This window comes from Labrus bergylta, chromosome 24, assembly GCF_963930695.1.
Source record: "Labrus bergylta chromosome 24, fLabBer1.1, whole genome shotgun sequence".
Classification (NCBI taxonomy): Eukaryota; Metazoa; Chordata; class Actinopteri; order Labriformes; family Labridae; genus Labrus; species Labrus bergylta.
This window is the reverse complement of record NC_089218.1, coordinates 4187431-4211879: the sequence shown is the minus strand read 5'-3', so window position 1 is coordinate 4211879 and position 24449 is coordinate 4187431. Positions and strand designations below refer to the sequence as shown.

At 39.9% G+C, this 24449-nt stretch overlaps 2 protein-coding genes across 6 annotated transcripts; both read right to left on the bottom strand.

The window, feature by feature from the left end:
- Positions 1–2407: 2407 nt before the first annotated feature.
- LOC110000998 (uncharacterized) lies at positions 2408–5874 on the bottom strand. 3 transcript variants are annotated; one of them, XM_065952242.1, is made up of 6 exons: positions 5491–5874; positions 5183–5230; positions 4682–4993; positions 4258–4390; positions 3749–3785; positions 2408–3658 (listed from the first exon to the last, which is right to left on the bottom strand). In XM_065952242.1, exons 1-6 carry the CDS (start codon positions 5552–5554, stop codon positions 3512–3514), a joined length of 741 nt encoding a protein of 246 aa, XP_065808314.1. In that variant the 5' UTR covers positions 5555–5874; the 3' UTR covers positions 2408–3511. The 3 variants fall into 3 exon arrangements, with proteins under 3 accessions (XP_065808314.1, XP_065808313.1, XP_065808312.1); XM_065952241.1 differs by having other exon boundaries at positions 5183–5233; positions 5491–5873; XM_065952240.1 differs by having other exon boundaries at positions 5183–5243; positions 5492–5873.
- Positions 5875–6946: 1072 nt separating this feature from the next.
- Positions 6947–24424, bottom strand: LOC109976747 (uncharacterized). Of its 3 annotated transcripts, XM_065952003.1 has the most exons (27): positions 24110–24407; positions 23681–23983; positions 23466–23583; positions 23027–23114; positions 22048–22928; positions 21571–21891; positions 20783–20906; positions 20658–20700; positions 19528–20576; positions 19058–19378; positions 18119–18242; positions 17994–18036; positions 16974–17912; positions 16506–16826; positions 15565–15688; positions 15440–15482; positions 14420–15358; positions 13952–14272; positions 13004–13127; positions 12879–12921; positions 11926–12797; positions 11450–11770; positions 9440–9490; positions 8938–9249; positions 8705–8828; positions 8516–8573; positions 6947–7680 (listed from the first exon to the last, which is right to left on the bottom strand). In XM_065952003.1, exons 21-27 carry the CDS (start codon positions 11987–11989, stop codon positions 7504–7506), a joined length of 1107 nt encoding a protein of 368 aa, XP_065808075.1. In that variant the 5' UTR covers positions 11990–12797; positions 12879–12921; positions 13004–13127; positions 13952–14272; positions 14420–15358; positions 15440–15482; positions 15565–15688; positions 16506–16826; positions 16974–17912; positions 17994–18036; positions 18119–18242; positions 19058–19378; positions 19528–20576; positions 20658–20700; positions 20783–20906; positions 21571–21891; positions 22048–22928; positions 23027–23114; positions 23466–23583; positions 23681–23983; positions 24110–24407; the 3' UTR covers positions 6947–7503. The 3 variants fall into 3 exon arrangements, 2 of the variants coding, with proteins under 2 accessions (XP_065808075.1, XP_065808074.1); XR_010665539.1 differs by lacking the exons at positions 6947–7680; positions 8516–8573 and having other exon boundaries at positions 8705–8849; positions 24110–24424; XM_065952002.1 differs by lacking the exons at positions 15440–15482; positions 15565–15688; positions 16506–16826; ... (11 more) ...; positions 23681–23983; positions 24110–24407 and having other exon boundaries at positions 8705–8849; positions 14420–14610.
- Between the last annotated feature and the right edge of the window lie 25 nt (positions 24425–24449).

The window sequence follows — 24449 nt, the reverse complement described above, 5'->3', positions numbered from 1 at the left end:
TGTACATTGTATTGATAAAGTCTTCAGTTGGTTTGTGGTTATTGGGATTAAGCAGATCTTCATTAAAATCCCCACAGATGAACATGACCTTTTGATTAGACATTGTGAACATTTCTTCCACCCGTTCTTTGAATATATCAATATTGGAACCCGGTGCTCTATAAATACAGCTAACAATTACGTTCTTCCTTTTTTCCATGTAGATTTCAACAGTTAAACATTCTAATAAATTTCCGATTGCAGTTGTCAATCCATCTACCACCTTACAATTAAGGTTTTAGTCCACATACACAGCCACACCTCCTCCAGTCTTGGCTGCATGCCCCATCATGCCTCTGTATGGTATATTATACACCACTAATTTCACATGATTGAGTTCCTTGTTTACACAACAACAACAAAGGAGGAAGTCATAGATTCTTCTGAATTTAACTGGAAAGAACCTAGCTGCTCTTCTTGGAATGAGGTCATGATTGTTCAATATCAGTGCGTGTCAAATATTCAAAGCCTGGGAAACAATATATAAAGTCGAATTAAGTTTCAATGTTTCATCATAAATGCATGCGGCAAGGCACGCCCAACAGCTCTTCCTGTGCTACACACATCTCTCCATTCATGCATTTCCACAGGACTTTTTTGTGCCTGTGTGTATGAGAAGCATGTCTCTCTCAGATAGAGAGAGTCATTTCCCCTGAAAGGTGTGGTTCAACATCACATAATAAAGATGGGTTTCATAAGGGCTTACAGATCATTTTTTAATACAAGTATATTTAATTGGAGTCTTGTTATTGCAGTAAGGTTCACCTGTCCCGTCCTGTTGTTTTTTAAACTATTCTCTAACTGAGGGAAGTACCTGGCATCTGTGTGTAATTCTAAACGCGTGCTTGTGGCTTGGCTTGTGGTTTCTGTTGTGTGACCTTGTGTCAAGCACCAGTCCTATGAGCAAGGAAAAAAACACCCCAAAACACCACTTCTCGTATTTTGAAACATTATCGCTAGCTATAGATAGTCACTGCCCGCCAGACAGTCGCACAACAACATGTATATGTTGTTTTCTTTTTACAAATGAATTCTCCAGTTTTATGGAAGGGAAAAGCTGACTGAATTCTCTGGTCCCTTTTGACAGCTGAAACCATTGAAATCTTTTTTGATACTATTCTCACCTGAACAACAGAAAGAAACAGATACTGTACATCTTGAATCAGCCTTCCAGTATATCTACCTTTTATATCTGCTTATAGGTTTACCAGCATTGATTGTCCCCGAGTGACTTGATGTAAATATCATATTAAGACAGTAAGTGGTAATTAAAAAGCCCATTTTGACAGCAGAAATAAACATGTTACAGCCATGTTCATGTCAATATCAGCACACACGGTACACGGGGTACATTCTTGTATAAGTCATTGTTTTGATTTTATGGAGAATAAGAGTCATTCTGGTGCTCATTTTTATTAACTGTTGAGTTAGGGTACAATCTTAATCTATTTCGTAACATGTACATATAAAATGGGGGAAAACTCAAGTGGTTTGAGAAATAAGTAGTTTACAACACAAATGAGGGGATTTAATTCCCCCAGCAGCTTCTTGATGAGTCAAGCACAGTGTCAGAAAGTGAAAGAAACAAAAAGCCTTTCAGCTGATTGAGTAAACAAGTTGCAGCTGAGAAGTCTTCTATGTTAATTATATCCAGATTCAAACAACAAACTGTCGCTAACAGAAACTTCACATCACTGTCCTGTTCAGTCATTTTGATCCCAGGGCAGCATACCAAACTTTTTCTAGGATGGCGCACGCTTTGCTGACAGCACAGACCGTACTTGAACAGGGCATCACACACTGATCACCCACCTTACCCCACCTTACAGAGCCTGATCCTGAGAGTGGGAACTCTTGAACTCTTGATTGTTGGGTTTTTTTTATACTCTGTGTTTTGTATACTGCTCTGTGGTGGGAATTGTCTGTTTGGACAGAAACGGTGCTGTGAAAAGGAATTTGCCCATGTGGACAAAAAAGTCTAAAGTCTAGGTGATTGCTTGCATTTAAGAAGAGCTGACTTGGTCGAATGCTGATAGCTGACTAATTTCTCTGAAATCTCCCTCACTGAAGCCAGTCAATCTGTTCTCCCTGACTCTTAGGAATCCCCTGCTCTGTGCCAGAACGGGATTGGGGTTACTCAAAAAGCCAAAATGATAAAGAATGCAAAGAATGTGATTGAATATAAAGTAAGAGGATGAGAGTGAAAAGTCCTCAGTAAAAAGGTTAAGTGTTAGCAGGGGAACACTTGAGGGAAAGAAGAATGGCTGAAAGATTTGTTTCAAGTGAATACAAAAGATTCTCCTCATTCTTTAGGAACAAAAGAAGTGGACTATTTCCAAGGAAGACACACAAAGAAAAAGGAAGGAAGAAGGTTTCATTGTTAAAACTTTATGAAAAACATCACTCGACTGCTACAAACTTAACATTACATATTAAAAAAAAAAAAGAAATACATCAATACAGTTATATGAACAGTTCACTCTCAGCACATTTATATACAGTTATTTCATCAGTCCGACTAAAACTTTTTTTGAAACTTTTCCATGTTTCACAGCAGAGTCCGACATACTACCGCTAATAAATTGATTCTTCCCCGAGTGCTTGTAAACTGGGACAAGGGCAGTAGTTCAATTAAATGACCTACTGTAGCTTGACTTAAAGGTCGCCTATGATGCAAAATGCCCTTTCCCACGGTTTTCTAACTTTAATGTGTCCCTAGTCTGTCCACAATTATGAGAAAAGTCCATCCTCTCCATCTTTTGCCTGCTCCACTTTTCAGAAAATGTGTGCTCAAACAGGCCTTTTGGAGATTTTCCCTTCATGACATCACAAAGGGCAGTAACCCCTCCCCCTGGGTGGGTGACACTCCCACAGCTAGGTGTTTGTTCTGCCCTCTGAGTCTGCCTTCTAGCTGTAAATAATTGGGCATGGAGCGAGAAAGCACAAGCCACCCAAGCCCTTCCAGAGAGGGGGCGGGGTCAGACACTGCTCATTTACATATTTAAAGGTACAGACACAACCCATTTACATACAATAATCCAACCTGGAGGTAACAAATGTTTGAACTAGTTTTCCTGCACTCCATGTGTGTGCACAGAGGACTTCTCTTTAGCATGTACAAAATGTATTTACACCTGTCTCAAATAAAAGCAGGGTCACTATAAACTAATAAAAACCTTGGGCTATGAATCAAAGTTTAAAGGTATTTGTCATAAAGCTGGTTGAGCATCACAGTTGTTAAGAGTGAAAAAAACAGAATGACCAGAATGAATGAAACATAGGGACTCGTCAGAAAGTAAAACAGTGCCATCATGTGGACAGTGGGCCTACTTTAACTTTGAACACATGCTACACATACTTCCCTCATGAATAAGGACAGCCATTGAGATTACACCTATGGGTCACGCTGGTGAATCCACAGTGGTTTTTCATCAATGTGCATTGGAAAAAGTTGAAGACAAGAACTCAAAATTTACAAAAACTTCCCTGCATGCATTTCCTCTCTGGTAAACGTGTTTGAATTGTTGGTGTTTATGTTACAGCCGTGCAGATTGACGGTTGAATAAAGCGCACAGTCTGTCCGTGTGAAGGTGCTGTACGGTTCAATGTCATAAGGCTCCTTAGGAAAGACACAGATAAAAATACAGTTACGTTAAATAATTTGCAAAAATTAATTTTAAAAAAAAAGATGTTTTTTTCTTGACTGTACCATGATTTGAAGACTGTTCAGCGGTTGTCTCAGTTTTCTGAAAGGTGAAACAACACATTTGTAATAAATCTTCACGGTGCGTTTTTCAGTCAGCTTTTCAGAACAGAAGTAAATGAACACCATCTATCGTGTGTCACTACCTCATATGAATATATCAAGATCTTAAAATGTATTCGACTGAAAATAACTGATGCTGTTTTTTGTCTATTTCTGTTTAATGTTTTTATTGACTTCTATTTAGGATTTTTGTGGTGGCACCAGGGGGGCCCATGCCACCCCTGGCCACCCATCTGGACACACCCCTGGGGCGGAGAGTCGGGACATTTTACTGTATCCAGGATGTCTAAAGCAGAGTAATAATTATTGATATTAGCTCATGTGCTTTTACACTCTACATCACATTCACAATGCCTCTTATCCAATCAGATTACTTGGTTGGAAATCACTCTTGTCTCACAAGTTAAGCATTGCTTAAACATGTTATTATTGATTTAAAAGTAGTCTCTTACCTGCGGCGCATGTGTCTGTAGATAAATCCGATGATTACTGCAGTTATGATCACGACTGCAGTAACACCCATCAAGAAAAACCTCACGTCTGACCCTCCCACAGGTAGGTCTTTGTTCTGCCCTCTGAGTCTGCCTTCTCACCGTAAACAATAGAGCATGGAGCGAGAAAGCACAAGCCACAGAGAGGGGACGTGGTCACAGCTCATTTACATATTTAAAGGTACAGACACAGAAACAGCCTGTTCTGAGCAGGGCTGATAAAAAGGGGTTTATAAGCATGATCAAATACAGGATCAGAGTGGATTTAGAACAAGAAACATGTTTTTGGGAGCTTTAAGAACAAGCAAGATAATTCAGGAGTTTTACAACTATGATAAAAGAAGGAGCTTGGATTACATTAAGTATGAGGGGAAATTTAAATTACCTTCCACAGTGACATTCAGATGGGTAAAAAAAGTTCCATCCCCACATGAACACTCACAGGTGTAGCTCCCTTCATCCTCTGGTGTTAAACTGCTCAACTGAAGAAACACCGTCTGAGTCTCTGTCAGAAGTTTGACTCCTGATTCACATTTATTCTCAAAGCCAATTTCATGTCGATAAGACAAACAAGATTCGTTTCTCCCTCTTCTCTTTGTTCTGATCTTACAAATTATCAATGAGATGAAATACTCTGTGTCGTTGGAGCATAACGCTGTAACATCTGGTTCTGTCCCGATGGTTTTCTCCAGAGTCTCTGCAAACATAGAAAATAAATCTGGACTCATAATCTATTAATGCATTTTTTTCTAATAATATATTATGGCGGGATAAACTCTGTAATATTTGAAGTTAGCATATTTACTATAAGCTACAATGATTCCACAGAGCTGTCACACTGGCTCTCTGTGTACTGTTTAGAATAAATGTTCCTGTACAGGCCTACCTTCAGCATCTGTTTCATTGTGTTTTCTTCCACAGATCTTCTCAGAAGCTGCTGCAAACACGATGAGGAAATGATTCTTTGCTTCATGAACACATATATAATTAATGAAATCTTTACAACAATCATTGACATGACAATACCGAACACAGTCTGAGCTATCTGTTGCTGTATTTTTTTAAATGTTGCAAACAGTTAATCAAAATGTTTATTACACCAGAAAGACAGATAACTGCAGAAAATGTGTCGTTGCCTTCTTTAAACCAAAATCAGGACAACATGAAGAAGTAAAAGGAGCTTGTGTACATTACCTGTCTTTCCAAAAAACACTATTGGTGGCAAAAGCAGAGCGAAGCACAAGGTCCATTTTGCCATCCTGGGCAAAAAAAGGGAACTTCAGCTGGCTGAGCACAACACTACACTGAAGATAAAAACACCTTGTTGCACTGTTTAGTGTTCGGACTCTCGGTAGTGAGAAATCTTCTATAAAGGAAGTCCTGCTTGACACTTCTTCTTTCACATGACAGTAATCTTATTGTAACTTCAACACCTTTCTTGTAGCCTGCAGTTCTCATGCTCCAGTTTCAGCTGCATCCACCAAGAGTCTAATCAATATTAAGAGTTTCCTGCAATGGTCTTTCAGTGTGAATCTTTAGTGAGAGGGAGTGTTGTGTCACAGGACCCGCTTAAGCTGAGCTGATCGCTTTTGTGGCCATGACATATATAGAGGACTGTGCTTCAGCAATAAATAGAAAGTTCTGTGGCCTCTGCAGCTCAGAGAAATGATGACGCTCACAAGGAAACCAGTGCGTCATCACCACATCGCACTCTTATAACTCTACACCAGCATGTGTTATAAACAGTCACTCTTTAACATCCTCGACCCTGTAACCACAAGTCTGCTGCAAACCGCTGCAATGTCTTTCTTTGGGGCAATTACATGCAAGCAAGTTAAGCCACCTCTTTTTTTAATTGTCTTAATAAAGTCATGATTAACATACAAACAGTATCTACTCTAGGTCTGCAGGCATTCTTTTCAAAATACATTTTTGCTAGCAGTTTCTAACCGCCACACAGTTTCACAGCGCTCCTTTTTTTAAACCAGTCCCCTCAATTTGAGATTTCAAAGTAAGCATGGCTGTCTGACAATAAAAAACATTTTAATCTCTGCCTGAAGTAGCTCACACTGCCGTCACCTCATTTATATCATCTTGAATCTCTCACAAGGAAACCAATGTGATGTGTTCAAATAGCACTCTAATGACCTGACTACTGCAAGTGTCAAGAATAACTTAAAACTCAACTCAAGTTATGAAACTACGAGCAGCAACGTATGATTGTAACAAACTGCAGACTCATTTGTTCTTTTTGGCCGGGGTCTCCGGTCACTTTTGGGGGTTTTTTCGGGGAATTTTATGTTCAATTCTTCTCTGGGTTAAACTTGCAAAATCTGCAGCGTTCTTATCTTTTATTTCGGTCTCCATGTTTGTAGCCTTGATCATATTCTTCCAGCCGGTACCTACTGCGCAGACTCTGGTTTCAAATTCAGAATATGTAAGCGCCCGTCACAGGATACTCTGGCTTCACTGGGTTCAACAGAAGGAGGCTGAGGGACGCCGTCCATTTGCATATAGTCTATAGTTCTAATGATTGGACTGGAGGCATTTCAGGAGTGCTGATATCGACGACATCAGCTTCTAACTATGTGTCTCTCTCCGTCTTAGACGTCCTATAAACACGGTGAAATAACATCACAGCACACAGTGGTTGTCTTGATCAATCTGGTACCTTTAAATCACTCGTCACCAAAAACAATCATTAACAGAATTTCTTCACAGGTTGCCGATAAGTAGAAACATACACAAAATACATAATGCAAAGTAGCAGGTAAAAAAAACAAAATCTGAGGTTGTTTAATATATCTATTTATTGACTGTAATAATGTGGAATAAAAGAAATATGACACGTGAGGTTGTGCTGTTTCACTGAACATCAGCACATCTGTAACCAATCACAGCCGTGCTGATATTCAGCGTCGCAGTACGCCCTCGTGTGATATCGGTTCATTTACACTGCGAGCTGTGGGACTCACTTTTTTCCTCATTTGGTATCAGATTACAATTGTTACCGGTTTTCGGCTCCCGAACTGACCGACTTGTACTAAATCATAAATCGGGATGTGACACGTTTTCATAAAGGAAGTTCACATGGAGGAAACTGAAGCTGCAGGTTTTTCAGTTTCCTGAAGAAGTCGATGTGTTTGTTAAAGTCTGATGATGCCAACAGATACATCCTCCTTTTACGGCACATTTTCTTCATTTGATTCAAAGGTTTTCATAGTCTTCCAGTTGCTCGATCTCTGTATCGTCTATTTCTTGATGTGCAGTTGCTGCGTTGTCGCTCTTGGCGTCGTGCGGATGATGCACTGAGGAGATGGTTTGATAGACGTCACTTAGTGGTTGTTGAAGGCTTTCGTAGAGGTTATCTGGTTCACCTCGGTCCTATGGAAACATTAAATATCATATGAAAGTGTTTTAAAAGTCTGACTGAAGTGCACTGTAGGTCAAATCTTAAAATGATCTCCTATCCTTTCACTGTTATCAGACTTTATCGATTATAATCAAGATGACCTTTAATGTCTGGACTGGAGCAAAACCAGGACTTCAAACAATGCACTGAAACTAGTTAGTCATTCCTTCTGCCTGTCACAGATCCCCTCTTACATGAGACTCCAAGTGGAAAACTGCCCTTGATACTTTCTTTGACTTCTGATCATGCCCAAATATAAAGTCAAAGTCAAACAGCCTCCAATGAACTTCAGACTGCCCTGGTCACATGTGTTTTGCCTGCAGGTACTGTTGTCCTGTTTCTGTTTCAGAGCTTTGGCGTCCTCTGGTGGTCAGTTATGGCTGGTTTGCTGGTTTATTGGAGGCGCCGCCCTCTTGCCTTTGATTGCTGACTGGCTCCTAAATTCTAAGAGTTGCACCGAGTGACAAAATTCTAAGCAACATCTTAGATGCATGAAATTTTTTAAGAATTTCCTCTTAAAGTAAAGACTAGATCCTTGTAAAGGTTAAAGTTATTCACAAAGCATTTTCGCCCTTAGTAGAGCTCCTACTGTGTAAAACTGACACATCTATTAGAGATCAGAAAGGCACATTTAATGGAGCATGTATTACTACTATTACATGCTCATGTGCATCTAAATATTCTGAAAACAGAAGAATTGCACAGGAGGATTGTTACGGGTTTGGAGCTGAAAAAAACGTTTCAAAAATGCAGAAAGAAAAAAAGAAAAGATCTTCAAAAGTATAGAGGACAAAAAGTGTGGCTCACCAAAGAGCAGGGTGCTTCCTGCACAGGTAACCCAGACGTTTCTGACCTCGTATTATTGCTATAAACAAGAAAAGGTTTTATTACTTGCTGTGAAAATGTTGAATATCTTGAATACACACAGGATTTGTCAATAATGATGCTACATTCATTTACAAGGCTTAACACACAAAGATGTATAGACAGTCTCACCTGCAGGATTTTCTTAGAGTGCATCCAACCACAATTCCAGTGATGATGATAAATGCAGGAAGGGCAGTCGTCATGATGATGAAAACCCAGCGGAAGGATTGCAGAAGACTGACGTTTGACGGCTCTTCATTTGACGCCGGTCGATCTAACATAGGAGGGAATAATGTGAGCCAACGTCATGTTAAAAATCAGATTTTTTTTAGTTGATGTTCGGGTTTAAATTTAGCGCTTACCTTCCACAGTGACATTCAGATGGGTAAAAAAAGTTCCATCCCCACATGAACACTCACAGGTGTAGTTCCCTTCATCCTCTTGTGTTAAACTGCTCAACTGAAGAAACACCGTCTGATTCTCTGTCAGAAGTTTGACTCCTGAGTCACATTTATTCTTAAAGCCTTGTTCATGTCGATAAAACAAACAAGATTCGTTTCCCCTTCTTCTCTTTGTTCTGATCTTACAAATTATCAGTGTGATGAAATTCTCTGTGTCATTGGAGCATAACGCTGTAAAATCTGGTTCTGTCCCGATGGTTTTCTCCAGAGTCTCTGCAAACATAGAAAATAAATCTGGACTCATAATCTATTAATGCATTTTTTTCTAATAATATATGATGGCAGGATAAACTCTGTAATATTTGAAGTTTAGCATATTTACTATAAGCTACAATGATTCCACAGAGCTGTCACACTGGCTCTCTGTGTACTGTTTAGAATAAATGTTCCTGTACAGGCCTACCTTCAGCATCTGTTTCATTGTGTTTTCTTCCACAGATCTTCTCGGACCCTGCTGCAAACAATATAAGGAAATGATTGTTTCCTTAATGAACACATTTATATTGAATTAAATCTTTACAACAATCACTGACATGACAATACCAAACGCAGTCTGAGTTAGTTGTTGCTGTATTTTTGCAATGTTGCAAAAAGTCAAAGAGTTTTAAAAAGGTGATGTTTAAGAAGTCGGTACCTTCAGAGCCGAAACGCAAACACAGCGGCAGCAGAAGAAGAAACCAGAGCTCCCAGTGAAACATAATCCCATGAGGTCTGAACAACACTGAACAGTCAGTAATCTGTGTTCGACGCTGAGGAGAGGGAAGATAGACTGATGTGTCCTTTTTTGTTACCTTGACCCAAAATACCTCACGAGTGCATGAGCTGATCTAATGTGTGCTAAAAAGGGACACACGAGACTCGACTTCCTGTGCTATCAAGTGAAGACGCTCTGTGGGAGAATTTTATTATCTTTATTATCTTTTATTTTCGTTTGAATAAACTCTGAGGAGCCAGAAAGAAATATAAACTGATGCCTCTAAATGACCTCAGAAAGAAAAGACTCCTCCTTTAGTTAATTTAAAAAGAGTTAAGGGCGTCGAGGTTTTATGATATCATAAGGATCAATCTGTAACTCTGACTCTTTAAAATTGTTTCTGTAAATTCAAAACACTGAATAGAGCCGTCTCCCTGCCCTCTCCTCCCTCGAGTCGATGCAGGTTGCCATGTCGTGGACACTGAAGCTTCAGTGTTTAGCCAGCTCTCATTCTGTATTGAAACCGTTCTGCGTTCTAACCTCTCCAAGCGTCTCCAATATTTATCTTAAAGTTTCACCAGCTTTCTGGTCGTGGAGCTCATTAGAAAAAAGACGAGGTCGGGTAGAATCAGTTATATCTGAACCAGTTCACACCTGTCGGTTTGCCCGGCAAACTGAGGGATGTCAAGAACGGCCGTTGGGGGGGGGGGGGGGTGCCTTAAAACTGCCTACCTCCTCTGGTCGAGACAAATCAAGACAATTCAGGACTGAAACGCAACTAAGGGGGAGGACACACTTCAACAGAGCATGTGTCCACCATGTGTGATTTTAGAATTTAATTTAATTGGGGTTTTGTCTTTGTTTGTTAATTTTACTTGTTTATTCAATGCATCAATGAGTTTTTTCATCTGAGCAGTCAGGAACTGAACATTTTGTCTGCATCCTTTGTGCTTTATTGTAGGCAAGTCATTGGTAGACCGCATTCTCACGCTTTAAAGTGAACTATAGAGGTAACACTTTCACACGACATTGAGTTATAGTGGGTTATTCGTTAGTATTAGAACAGTAACTCTGCGTCTATTGAACCCTTTTAAGCTGCTTCATGTACGTTAGCATCAGTTTAAACCACAACCACTGTCTGGAAATATCTGTAAAAGAAGATGAAGAGGCGACCGCTGGTTCTCACTCTGTAAGGCCGTCTCTGTGCAGACCACTGAGCGAGGAAATGGTAAGGAGGCGGAGGGGCGTCCGCAACGTGATGGAGGCGGCTTAAAAGAAAGCCGCAAGGTAGATTGTTTGCAAAAACAGGAAGTTCACGATGGAAACTAAAAAATGTAAACGTGAGGCCAACAGCAGGACTTGATTAACTGAACATCTGATGTTTAACAACTCAAATTTAAAGCCCCGATGAAATGATGAGACCTGAAGAGATATTAAACACTGACAAATAGTTCTTAAAGAAGGTCGATATATTTAATTATAAGGTTTGTAACTGTTCTTACAGAATCATTTCTAGAGATGATACACATGAGAACATGAGATTTGTCCTTTTCACATTCATGTATTGTTTGTCAGACAGTTTAATGCACTCATTGAGCTCCATTACACCACACTGACTGAATCAACTACATTCATAGAAAAGAATATCAGAGTGAAAAGCACAAAGCAAATCTATGGATGAGTAAACGTTCTGGAAAAGAAGGTACACCTCGACTTTACCTTTCACGGTGATGTTGAGATGGAGGGTCTTTGTTTCCGTAGGCCGTGAGCATTCACAGGTGTAGTTCCCACTATCCATTGGTGTTAAACTGGTTAAATCCAGAAACATCGTCTCATTCTCTTTCTTAAGTCGGACTCTTGGGTTACATTTGTGCTCAAAATCATGTCCAAGTCGAAACAGCAATTGACACTCTTCTCCAGGACTCATCTCCATGCGGACTTTACAAACGATCAGGGTGATGATACTCATGTTTGAGCTGCTGCATATCGGTGTGACATTTGGTTCTCTGCCCGTGGTTTTCTCAAGATCTATGAGAGACGCTGCAATCCCAAATACAAATTAGCATTTAGCTCAATTTAGCTTAAATTGATTCTTGTTTTTAACATGCAAAAAAAAAAAAAAAAAACAGGATTATATCAAACATACAAAAGGAAATCAGACGTTTTCAGTTGCATTTAAAAGACTTGTACATTACCTTTGCTGTCGGCGTAAAGCGTTAGCATCAGAAGCAGAACAAACAGCAGTTTCCGTCGGCCCATTCTGGACAAACTTCTGAACAGTTTCACTGCTGACAGTGAGCAAACCTCAAACCCCAACAGGCTGGTGTAAAGTCTTCTCAAAGGAAGTGCACGACCAGACCGTTTCTGCTTTAATGTTTTTGTCAGAAAACAATGCTAATGAATTGCTCCATCTACCTCAGGCCTTTAATCTGATACTCAGATGGTTCAAAGGTTTATGAGGCAGCCACCATCACCCGAAAGGAGAAGAGAATCCATGTTACCAGCAAGGACACCAGCAACACAAAGCATGAGAACCCAAACATAATTAACCCAACTATCATAAGAACCCTCATAATGTAAGAACTACTGTCTGGAAACATCTGTTAAACAAGATGGAGAGGCGTTCCGACTTCTGTCAGGACTTGATTAACTCAAATTTAAACCCCCGATGAAATTATGAAACCTGAAGAGATATTAAACACTGACCAATAGTTCTTAAAGAAGGTCGATATATTTAATTAAAAGGTTTGTAACTGTTCTTTCAGGATCATTTATACACTTGAGAACATTCATGTATTGTTTGTCAGACAGCTTAATGGGTTAAAAACGAAGGTACACCTCCCAATATTGCATTTTTATGGACCCAAAATCTTGTTTCACTTGTTTTCCATGCATCACATTAGAGTAGAGATCGTACAATAAGAAGTATTTAAAGGATTTCGTAAATTGCTGTCATCGTAGTTGACCGGTTCCTTCTGGTTTTACGACTGGGCATTTGGAGAACAGAGTAAAGTACGTTCTCTCTCTGCACGAAGGTGCTGTACGGCTCGATGTCTTCTATGAGCTCCTGCAAACGAACACAATGTTTAACAGAATACGGATAACGTCAAGCGTCATAAAATCCTACTGATGTTTTAATGCGTTGTACCGTAACTGGTGGACTTGGTGGTAGGTCCTGTTGTCTTCTGTTGCTTAAATAACACAGAAAGATCAGTAACTTTTGGAGCTTTTTCTCAGTTCATTTATTGTATTTCTTCCTGATTAGTTTCTTACCCATGATGGATCATTATGTAGAGAAATCCAAGGATAACTCCACTGATTATGATTATTATGATCACACCGATTACAAGCAGCTTTACAGAAGAGATTTCAGTGACGCCGCTTGTGGCTTCATCCCCTTAAAACATAAAGATCAGGGAGGTATCATTAGTTTTTTCATCATCTTTAAAGAACTTTTAGAAACAGTATATTTACACTCACCGGCCACTTTATAGGTGCATCTGCTCAACTGCTTGTTAATGCAAATATCTAATCAGCCTATCACATGGCAGCAACTCAATGCACTTAGGCATGTCGACATGGTCAAGACGATCTTGTGATGTTCAAACCGAGAACCAGAATGGTGAAAAAAGTGGATTTAAGTGACTTTGAACGTGGCATTGCTGTTGGTGGAGTATTTCAGCAACTGCTCATCTACTCGGATTTTCCCGCACAACCATCTCAAGGGTTTACAGAGAATGGTCCGAAAAAGAGAAAATATCCAGTGAGCGTCAGTTCTCTAGGCGGTAATGCCTTGTTGAGGTCAGAGGTCAAAGGAGAATAGTCGGACTGGTTCGAGCTGATAGAAAGGCAACAGTAACTCAAATAACTACAGGTTACAACCGAGGTCCCTGTGTACTAACTGAGCATCATTTAAACTCCAACCTGAGCATCGCTGCTGACCATGTCCATCCCTTTATGACCACAGTTCTCAAACATGACAATGAGTTCCCTGTACTCAAATGGCCTCCACAGTCACCAGATCTCAACCCAAAAGAGTACCTTCAAAATCTGCCGCATCTGATGCTATCATGTCAATGTTGACCAAAATCTCTACAGAAATGTTCAACACTATATTTTAAACTATCTTTAGATAAAGACATTTTTTGACGTTGATCACCGGGATGGAAAATAACCAGAGAAATTTATCAAGTTTAAAAGAAACAAATTAAAAGACTTTACCTTTCACGGTGATGTTGAGATGGAGGGTCTGTGTTCCCGTAGGGTGTGAGCACTCACAGGTGTAGTTCCCACTATCCATTGGTGTTAAACTGGTTAAATCCAGAAACATCGTCTCATTCTCTTTCTTAAGTCGGACTCTTGGGTTACATTTGTGCTCAAAACCACGTCCGAGTCGATACAGCAATTGACACTCTTCTCCAGGACTCATCTCCATGCGGACTTTACAAATGATCAGGCTGATGATACTCATGTTTGAGTTGCTGCATATCGGTGTGACATTTGGTTCTCTGCCCGTGGTTTTCTCAAGATGTATGAGAGACGCTGCAATCCCAAATACAAATTAGGATTTAGTTCAATTTATCTGAAATTGATTCTTGTTTTTAACATGCAAAAAAAATAAAAAATTAAATCAAACATACAAAAGGAAATCAGACGTTTTTAGTTGCATTTAAAAGACTTGTACATTACCTTTGCTGTCGACAGAAAGCGTTAGCATCAGAAGCAGAACAAACAGCAGTTTCCGTCGGCCCATTCTGGACAAACTTCTGAACAGTTTCACTGCTGACAGTGAGCTGTAGTGAAGGCAAGAGGACCAACCTTCTTCCTTTGGCTACATAAACCTCAAACCCTCAACAGGCTTGTGTAAAGTCTTTTTAAAGGAAGTGCACGACCCGACTGTTTCTGCTTTAATGTTTTTGTCAGAAAACAATGCTAATGAATCGCTCCATCTACCTCAGGCCTTTAATCTGATACTCAGATGGTTCAAAGGTTTATGAGGCAGCCACCATCACCCGAAAGGAGAAGAGAATCCATGTTACCAGCAAGGACACCAGCAACACAAAGCATGAGAACCCAAACATAATTAACCCAACTATCATAAGAACCCTCATAATGCAAGAACCACTGTCTGGAAACATCTGTTAAACAAGATGGAGAGGCGTTCCGACTTCCGTCAGGACTTGATTAACTGAACATCTGATGTTTAACAACTCAAATTTAAACCCCCGATGAAATTATGAGACCTGAAGAGATATTAAACACTGACAAATAGTTCTTAAAGAAGGTCGATATATTTAATTAAAAGGTTTGTAACTGTTCTTTCAGAATCATTTATACACTTGAGAACATTCATGTATTGTTTGTCAGACAGCTTAATGGGTTAAAAACGAAGGTACACCTCCCAATATTGCATTTTTATGGACCCAAAATCTTGTTTCACTTGTTTTCCATGCATCACATTAGAGTAGAGATCGTACAATAAGAAGTATTTAAAGGTTTCCGTAAATTGGTGTCATCCTAGTTGACTGGTTCCTTCTGGTTTTTACGACTGGGCATTTGGAGAACAGAGTAAAGTACGTTCTCTCTCTGCATGAAGGTGCTGTACGGCTCGATGTCTTCTATGAGCTCCTGCAAACGAACACAATGTTTAACAGAATACGGATAACGTCAAGCGTCATAAATTCCTACTGATGTTTTAATGCGTTGTACCGTAACTGGTGGACTTGGTGGTAGGTCCTGTTGTCTTCTGTTGCTTAAATGACACAGAAAGATCAGTAACTTTTGGAGCTTTTTCTCAGTTCATTTATTGTATTTCTTCCTGATTAGTTTCTTACCCATGATGGATCATTCTGTAGAGAAATCCAAGGATAACTCCACTGATTATGATTATTATGATCACACCGATTACAAGCAGCTTTACAGAAGAGATTTCAGTGACGCCGCTTGTGGCTTCATCCCCTTAAAACATAAAGATCAGGGAGGTATCATTAGTTTTTTCACCATCTTTGAAGAACTTTTAGAAACAGTATATTTACACTCACCGGCCACTTTATAGGTACATCTGCTCAACTGCTTGTTAATGCAAATATCTAATCAGCCTATCACATGGCAGCAACTCAATGCACTTAGGCATGTCGACATGGTCAAGACGATCTTGTGATGTTCAAACCGAGAACCAGAATGGTGAAAAAAGTTGATTTAAGTGACTTTGAACGTGGCATTGCTGTTGGTGGAGTATTTCAGCAGCTGCTCATCTACTCGGATTTTCCCGCACAACCATCTCAAGGGTTTACAGAGAATGGTCCGAAAAAGAGAAAATATCCAGTGAGCGTCAGTTCTCTAGGCGGTAATGCCTTGTTGAGGTCAGGGGAGAATAGTCGGACTGGTTCGAGCTGATAGAAAGGCAACAGTAACTCAAATAACTACAGGTTACAACCGAGGTCCCTGTGTACTAACTGAGCATCATTTAAACTCCAACCTGAGCATCGCTGCTGACCATGTCCATCCCTTTATGACCACAGTTCTTCAACATGACAATGAGTTCCCTGTACTCAAATGGCCTCCACAGTCACCAGATCTCAACCCAAAAGAGCACCTTCAAAATCTGCCGCATCTGATGCTATCATGTCAATGTTGACCAAAATCTCTACAGAAATGTTCAACACTATATTTTAAACTATCTTTAGATAAAGACATTTTTTGACGTTGATCACCGCGATGGAAAATAACCAGAGAAATGTATGAAGTTTAAAAGAAACAAATTAAAAGACTTTACCTTTCACGGTGATGTTGAGATGGAGGGTCTGTGTTCCCGTAGGGTGTGAGCACTCACAGGTGTAGTTCCCACTATCCATTGGTGTTAAACTGGTTAAATCCAGAAACATCGTCTCATTCTCTTTCTTAAGTCGGACTCTTGGGTTACATTTGTGCTCAAAACCACGTCCGAGTCGATACAGCAATTGACACTCTTCTCCAGGACTCATCTCCATGCGGACTTTACAAATGATCAGGCTGATGATACTCATGTTTGAGTTGCTGCATATCGGTGTGACATTTGGTTCTCTGCCCGTGGTTTTCTCAAGATGTATGAGAGACGCTGCAATCCCAAATACAAATTAGGATTTAGTTCAATTTATCTGAAATTGATTCTTGTTTTTAACATGCAAAAAAAATAAAAAATTAAATCAAACATACAAAAGGAAATCAGACGTTTTTAGTTGCATTTAAAAGACTTGTACATTACCTTTGCTGTCGACAGAAAGCGTTAGCATCAGAAGCAGAACAAACAGCAGTTTCCGTCGGCCCATTCTGGACAAACTTCTGAACAGTTTCACTGCTGACAGTGAGCTGTAGTGAAGGCAAGAGGACCAACCTTCTTCCTTTGGCTACATAAACCTCAAACCCTCAACAGGCTTGTGTAAAGTCTTTTTAAAGGAAGTGCACGACCCGACTGTTTCTGCTTTAATGTTTTTGTCAGAAAACAATGCTAATGAATCGCTCCATCTACCTCAGGCCTTTAATCTGATACTCAGATGGTTCAAAGGTTTATGAGGCAGCCACCATCACCCGAAAGGAGAAGAGAATCCATGTTACCAGCAAGGACACCAGCAACACAAAGCATGAGAACCCAAACATAATTAACCCAACTATCATAAGAACCCTCATAATGCAAGAACCACTGTCTGGAAACATCTGTTAAACAAGATGGAGAGGCGTTCCGACTTCCGTCAGGACTTGATTAACTGAACATCTGATGTTTAACAACTCAAATTTAAACCCCCGATGAAATTATGAGACCTGAAGAGATATTAAACACTGACAAATAGTTCTTAAAGAAGGTCGATATATTTAATTAAAAGGTTTGTAACTGTTCTTTCAGAATCATTTATACACTTGAGAACATTCATGTATTGTTTGTCAGACAGCTTAATGGGTTAAAAACGAAGGTACACCTCCCAATATTGCATTTTTATGGACCCAAAATCTTGTTTCACTTGTTTTCCATGCATCACATTAGAGTAGAGATCGTACAATAAGAAGTATTTAAAGGTTTCCGTAAATTGGTGTCATCCTAGTTGACTGGTTCCTTCTGGTTTTTACGACTGGGCATTTTGAGAACAGAGTAAAGTACGTTCTCTCTCTGCACGAAGGTGCTGTACGGCTCGATGTCTTCTATGAGCTCCTGCAAACGAACACAATGTTTAACAGAATACGGATAACGTCAAGCGTCATAAAATCCTACTGATGTTTTAATGCGTTGTACCGTAACTGGTGGACTTGGTGGTAGGTCCTGTTGTCTTCTGTTGCTTAAATGACACAGAAAGATCAGTAACTTTTGGAGCTTTTTCTCAGTTCATTTATTGTATTTCTTCCTGATTAGTTTCTTACCCATGATGGATCATTCTATAGAGAAATCCAAGGATAACTCCACTGATTATGATTATTATGATCACACCGATTACAAGCAGCTTTACAGAAGAGATTTCAGTGTCGCCGCTTGTGGCTTCATCCCCTTAAAACATAAAGATCAGGGAGGTATCATTAGTTTTTTCACCATCTTTAAAGAACTTTTAGAAACAGTATATTTACACTCACCGGCCACTTTATAGGTACATCTGCTCAACTGCTTATTAATGCAAATATCTAATCAGCCTATCACATGGCAGCAACTCAATGCACTTAGGCATGTCGACATGGTCAAGACGATCTTGTGATGTTCAAACCGAGAACCAGAATGGTGAAAAAAGTTGATTTAAGTGACTTTGAACGTGGCATTGCTGTTGGTGGAGTATTTCAGCAACTGCTCATCTACTCGGATTTTCCCGCACAACCATCTCAAGGGGTTTACAGAGAATGGTCCGAAAAAGAGAAAATATCCAGTGAGCGTCAGTTCTCTGGGCGGTAATGCCTTGTTGAGGTCAGGGGAGAATAGTCGGACTGGTTTGAGCTGATAGAAAGGCAACAGTAACTCAAATAACTACAGGTTACAACCGAGGTCCCTGTGTACTAACTGAGCATCATTTAAACTCCAACCTGAGCATCACTGCTGACCATGTCCATCCCTTTATGACCACAGTTCTTCAACATGACAATGAGTTCCCTGTACTCAAATGGCCACAGTCACCAGATCTCAACCCAAAAGAGCACCTTCAAAATCTGCCGCATCTGATGCTATCATGTCAATGTTGACCAAAATCTCTACAGAAATGTTCAACACTATATTTTAAACTATCTTTAGATAAAGACATTTTTTGACGTTGATCACCGCGATGGAAAATAACCAGAGAAATGTATAAAGTTTAAAAGAAACAAATTAAAAGACTTTACCTTTCACGGTGATGTTGAAATGGATGATCTGTGTTCCCGTAGGGAGTGAGCATTCACAGGTGTAGTTCCCACTATCCATTGGTGTTAAACTGGTTAAATCCAGAAACATCGTCTCATTCTCTTTCTTAAGTCGGACTCTTGGGTTACATTTGTGCTCAAAATCATGTCCAAGTCGAAACAGCAATTGACATTCTTCTCCAGGACTCATCTCCATGCGGACTTTACAAATGATCAGGCTGATGATACTCATGTTTGAGCTGCTGCATATCGGTGTGACATTTGGTTCTCTGCCCGTGGTTTTCTCAAGATGTATGAGAGACGCTGCAATCCCAAATACAAATTAGCATTTAGTTCAATTTATCTGAAATTGATTCATGTTTTTAACATACAAAAAAAAAAAACAGGATTATATCAAACATACAAAAGGAAATCAGACGTTTTCAGTTGCATTTAAAAGACTTGTACATTACCTTTGCTGTCGACGTAAAGCATTAGCATCAGAAGCAGAACAAACAGCAGTTTCTGTCGGCCCATTCTGGACAAACTTCTGAACAGTTTCACTGCTGACAGTGAGCTGTAGTGAAGGCAAGAGGACCAACCTTCTTCCTTTGGCTACATAAACCTCAAACCCCAACAGGCTTGTGTAAAGTCTTTTTAAAGGAAGTGCACGACCAGACTGTTTCTGCTTTAATGTTTTTGTCAGAAAACAATGCTAATGAATCGCTCCATCTACCTCAGGCCTTTAATCTGATACTCAGATGGTTCAAAGGTTTATGAGGCAGCCACCATCACCCGAAAGGAGAAGAGAATCCATGTTACCAGCAAGGACACCAGCAACACAAAGCATGAGATGGAAATATCTGTAAAAGAAGATGAAGAGGCGTCCGCTGGTTCTCACTCTGTAAGGCCGTCTCTGTGCAGACCACTGAGTGAAGGAAATGTGAAGGAGGCAGAGGGGCGTCCGCAACGTGATGGAGGCGGCTTAAAAGAAAGCCGCAAGGTAGATTGTTTGCAAAAACAGGAAGTTCATGATGGAAACTAAAAAATGTAAACGTGAGGCCAACAGCAGGACTTGATTAACTGAACATCTGATGTTTAACAACTCAAATTTAAAGCCCCGATGAAATGATGAGACCTGAAGAGAAACTAAACACTGACAAATAGTTCTTAAAGAAGGTCGATATATTTAATTAAAAGGTTTGTAACTGTTCTTTCAGGATCATTTATACACTTGAGAACATTCATGTATTGTTTGTCAGACAGCTTAATGGGTTAAAAACGAAGGTACACCTCCCAATATTGCATTTTTATGGACCCAAAATCTTGTTTCACTTGTTTTCCATGCATCACATTAGAGTAGAGATCGTACAATAAGAAGTATTTAAAGGTTTCCGTAAATTGGTGTCATCCTAGTTGACCGGTTCCTTCTGGTTTTACGACTGGGCATTTGGAGAACAGAGTAAAGTACGTTCTCTCTCTGCATGAAGGTGCTGTACGGCTCGATGTCTTCTATGAGCTCCTGCAAACGAACACAATGTTTAACAGAATATGGATAACGTCAAGCGTCATAAAATCCTACTGATGTTTTAATGCGTTGTACCGTAACTGGTGGACTTGGTGGTAGGTCCTGTTGTCTTCTGTTGCTTAAATAACACAGAAAGATCAGTAACTTTTGGAGCTTTTTCTCAGTTCATTTATTGTATTTCTTCCTGATTAGTTTCTTACCCATGATGGATCATTCTGTAGAGAAATCCAAGGATAACTCCACTGATTATGATTATTATGATCACACCGATTACAAGCAGCTTTACAGAAGAGATTTCAGTGACGCCGCTTGTGGCTTCATCCCCTTAAAACATAAAGATCAGGGAGGTATCATTAGTTTTTTCACCATCTTTAAAGAACTTTTAGAAACAGTATATTTACACTCACCGGCCACTTTATAGGTACATCTGCTCAACTGCTTGTTAATGCAAATATCTAATCAGCCTATCACATGGCAGCAACTCAATGCACTTAGGCATGTCGACATGGTCAAGACGATCTTGTAATGTTCAAACCGAGAACCAGAATGGTGAAAAAAGTTGATTTAAGTGACTTTGAACGTGGCATTGCTGTTGGTGGAGTATTTCAGCAACTGCTCAAGGTCAGGGGAGAATAGTCGGACTGGTTCGAGCTGATAGAAAGGCAACAGAAACTCAAATAACCACTCGTTATAACTGAGGTCCCTGTGTCCCTGTGTCCATCCCTTTATGACCACAGTTCTCAAACATGACAATGAGTTCCCTGTACTCAAATAGCCACAGTGACCAGATCTCAACCCAAAAGAGCACCTTCAAAATCTGCCGCATCTGATGCTATCATGTCAATGTTTACCAAAATCTCTACAGAAATGTTAAACACTATATTTTAAACTATCTTTAGATAAAGAAATATTTTGACGTTGATCACCGGGATGGAAAATAACCAGAGAAATGTATGAAGTTTAAAAGAAACAAATTAAAAGACTTTACCTTTCACGGTGATGTTGAGATGGAGGGTCTTTGTTTCCCCAAGGTGTGAGCATTCACAGGTGTAGTTCCCACTATCCATTGGTGTTAAACTGGTTAAATCCAGAAACATCGTCTCATTCTCTTTCTTAAGTCGGACTCTTGGGTTACATTTGTGCTCAAAATTACGTCCGTGTCGGTACAGTAAACGACACTCTTCTCCAGGACTCATCTCCATGCGGACTTTACAAACGATCAGGGTGATGATACTCATAGTTGAGTTGCTGCATATCGGTGTGACATTTGGTTCTCTGCCCGTGGTTTTCTCAAGATGTATGAGAGACGCTGCAATCCCAAATACAAATTAGCATTTAGTTCAATTTATCTTAAATTGATTCTTGTTTTTAACATGCAAAAAAAAATATATATATATATATATGTATCAAACATTCAAAAGGAAATCAGACGTTTTCAGTTGTATTTAAAAGACTTGTACATTACCTTTGCTGTCGACGTAAAGCGTTAGCATCAGAAGCAGAACAAACAGCAGTTTCCGTCGGCCCATTCTGGACAGACTTCTGAACAGTTTCACTGCTGCTGTGGGAGTACAGTGAGCTGTAGTGAAGGTAGGAGGACCAACCTTCTTCATCTGGCTACATAAACCTCAAACACTCAACAGGCTGGTGTAAAGTCTTTTTAAAGGAAGTGCACGACCCGACTGTTTCTGCTTTAATGTTTTAACACATTACACAATGAGCAAGTCAGAAAACAATGCATCGCTCCATTTACTGCAGATCTGATACTCAGATGGTATATATGTAGAATGATACCAGTAAATTACGATGGAAACAACAACAAAAATGCATCGTGCTGAAGAGTCTTCACACATTTGCAAAACCACCAGACCCCATTGACAAAAACAGTTCATGTTTTTTGACAGAATACAAGAGTTTCTGGTGCTGCCTCAACGTACATCAGAGAGTATAGGTCCAACAAGCAAGGATAAGGAAATGAGGAAACAAGGAAAGGAAGTGCAAACAAACAGCTGTAAGTTTTGCTAACAGGCAAAGCATCGACAGAGTTCTTAAAGGCATCAAAAAAAACATCACTATCACACAAAACCATCATCATCAAATCATCATTTTAGGCAATAAAGTCGAAAAAAAACCTTTATCAGTGCTATGCTTGTAAATCAATTTTCAGAGTATTTCCAAATGTGTTGAACACATACACATAATTTAATCATAGTCTATCATAGTTTCATGGAGCATGTCAGTTGGCTGTATCTCAGAGTCAGCATCATGTTCAAGGAAATATGATGAGAAAGCCGGGTAGATGTCACAGGTCGTCTGCTCGAGGTCTGCGTACAGTTCATCCTGGTCCTATGGAGGAGGCATCGAAATGTGAGAAAACTTTCAAACTTCTCAAATGTTCATTAAAAAATGTAAGACGCCATACACTTTACACCAGCCATTTTTACCAAGCAATTTAGAGAAGTGTATGTGCTGTCCAAACCCTCGGGAGTTTCACATCTGCTGAATTCACATGCAACGGCTGTTGGGACTTCTCTGTAAGTGTAATGTCAGAGTTAGTCATGAACCTCTCCAGAATTAAACTAAATGAGTTTTAAATGAGCTATAGCTTTTTTAAACACCAAATGACAGCTCAACCTAGCTAAAATATGCAGATGGATGGGGGTGTCTGCAGCCTCGTGGTTAGTGCGTGGGCCACATACTGAGGCTACAGTCCTCCAAGTGAGCAGCCTGGGCTCGAAAAAAAGCCACAAAATAAATACCTTTAACAAATGCAAATGGTTTTAACACCGCAGCAGAGGGTTTTTTTTTGGGGGGGGGGGGGTTTGCGTGTAAAGTAGTATCATGGTGTTTTCTTTGTTTAAGGAATTTGCAGAAGTGTCTCACCTGTTACGCTTTCTTCTGCAGTAAATAGATCCGATTATTCCAGCTGTGATGACTAATGTTGAGGCAACAGCTAGAGGGATCACGAGTGTAGAAATCATCTCATTGTCCTCTTCTTCTGCTACACATCATCAAAACAAACGTCAACAACCATCTGTATCCAAAATGTGTTTTTATTGTGTGTGTTATTTTCTCTGTAACATCTTAAATCGTCGTACCTTCCACAGATATGTTGAGCTGGATAACGTGCGTTCCTCTTTCATATGAGCACTCACAGGTGTAGCTCCCACTGTCCACTGGTGTTAAACCAGAGAAGCCGAGGTAAACCGTCTGCTTCATTTTCACCAGAGTGAAGCGGGAGTCAAAGTCGCAGTCCAGCTTGTCCGGTTGCAGATCACACTCTTTGCCGTGGTGTCTCCCCGTGTTGATTCTGCAGCTCACAAATACAATGTCGCCCAGGCTTTTCCTGGAGCAGACTGGAGAGAAACCAGACTCTCGTCCAACTGTTTTCACAACTGTCTCTAGAATCCAAAAGAAAGAACATTCAGCGACACGCGGATCACGCACTGTGCGTTTTCTAACTGCAGTAAAATGAGCAAAACAACATTAATCATAGGAGATATTCAAAAAAAAAAAAAAAGATTTACCATTAACGAGAGCGCACCGTGACACACAGAGCGCCAAAAGAAGAAGAAACACATTTTTTAATCCGCACATACTGAAGCAAATATCCAAAAGTGACTGCTGAAGAAGCTCTCTGAACTATTAGTGGACACACGACGACCTCACACTCTGAAATCTCATTGAAGAACAAACGAGAAATGTGAAACAGAAGTGACCTTTGCTGCTTCTACTTTCAACATCACTTCACTTTTAGACACAGGAATGTAAGAATTGTACATTAGGAGTCTTTTTGTTGTGTTGAGGTTTTTGAAACTTTAAGCTGCTCTTAATTCCCCCATCATGGTGCATAATGAATATCCCTGT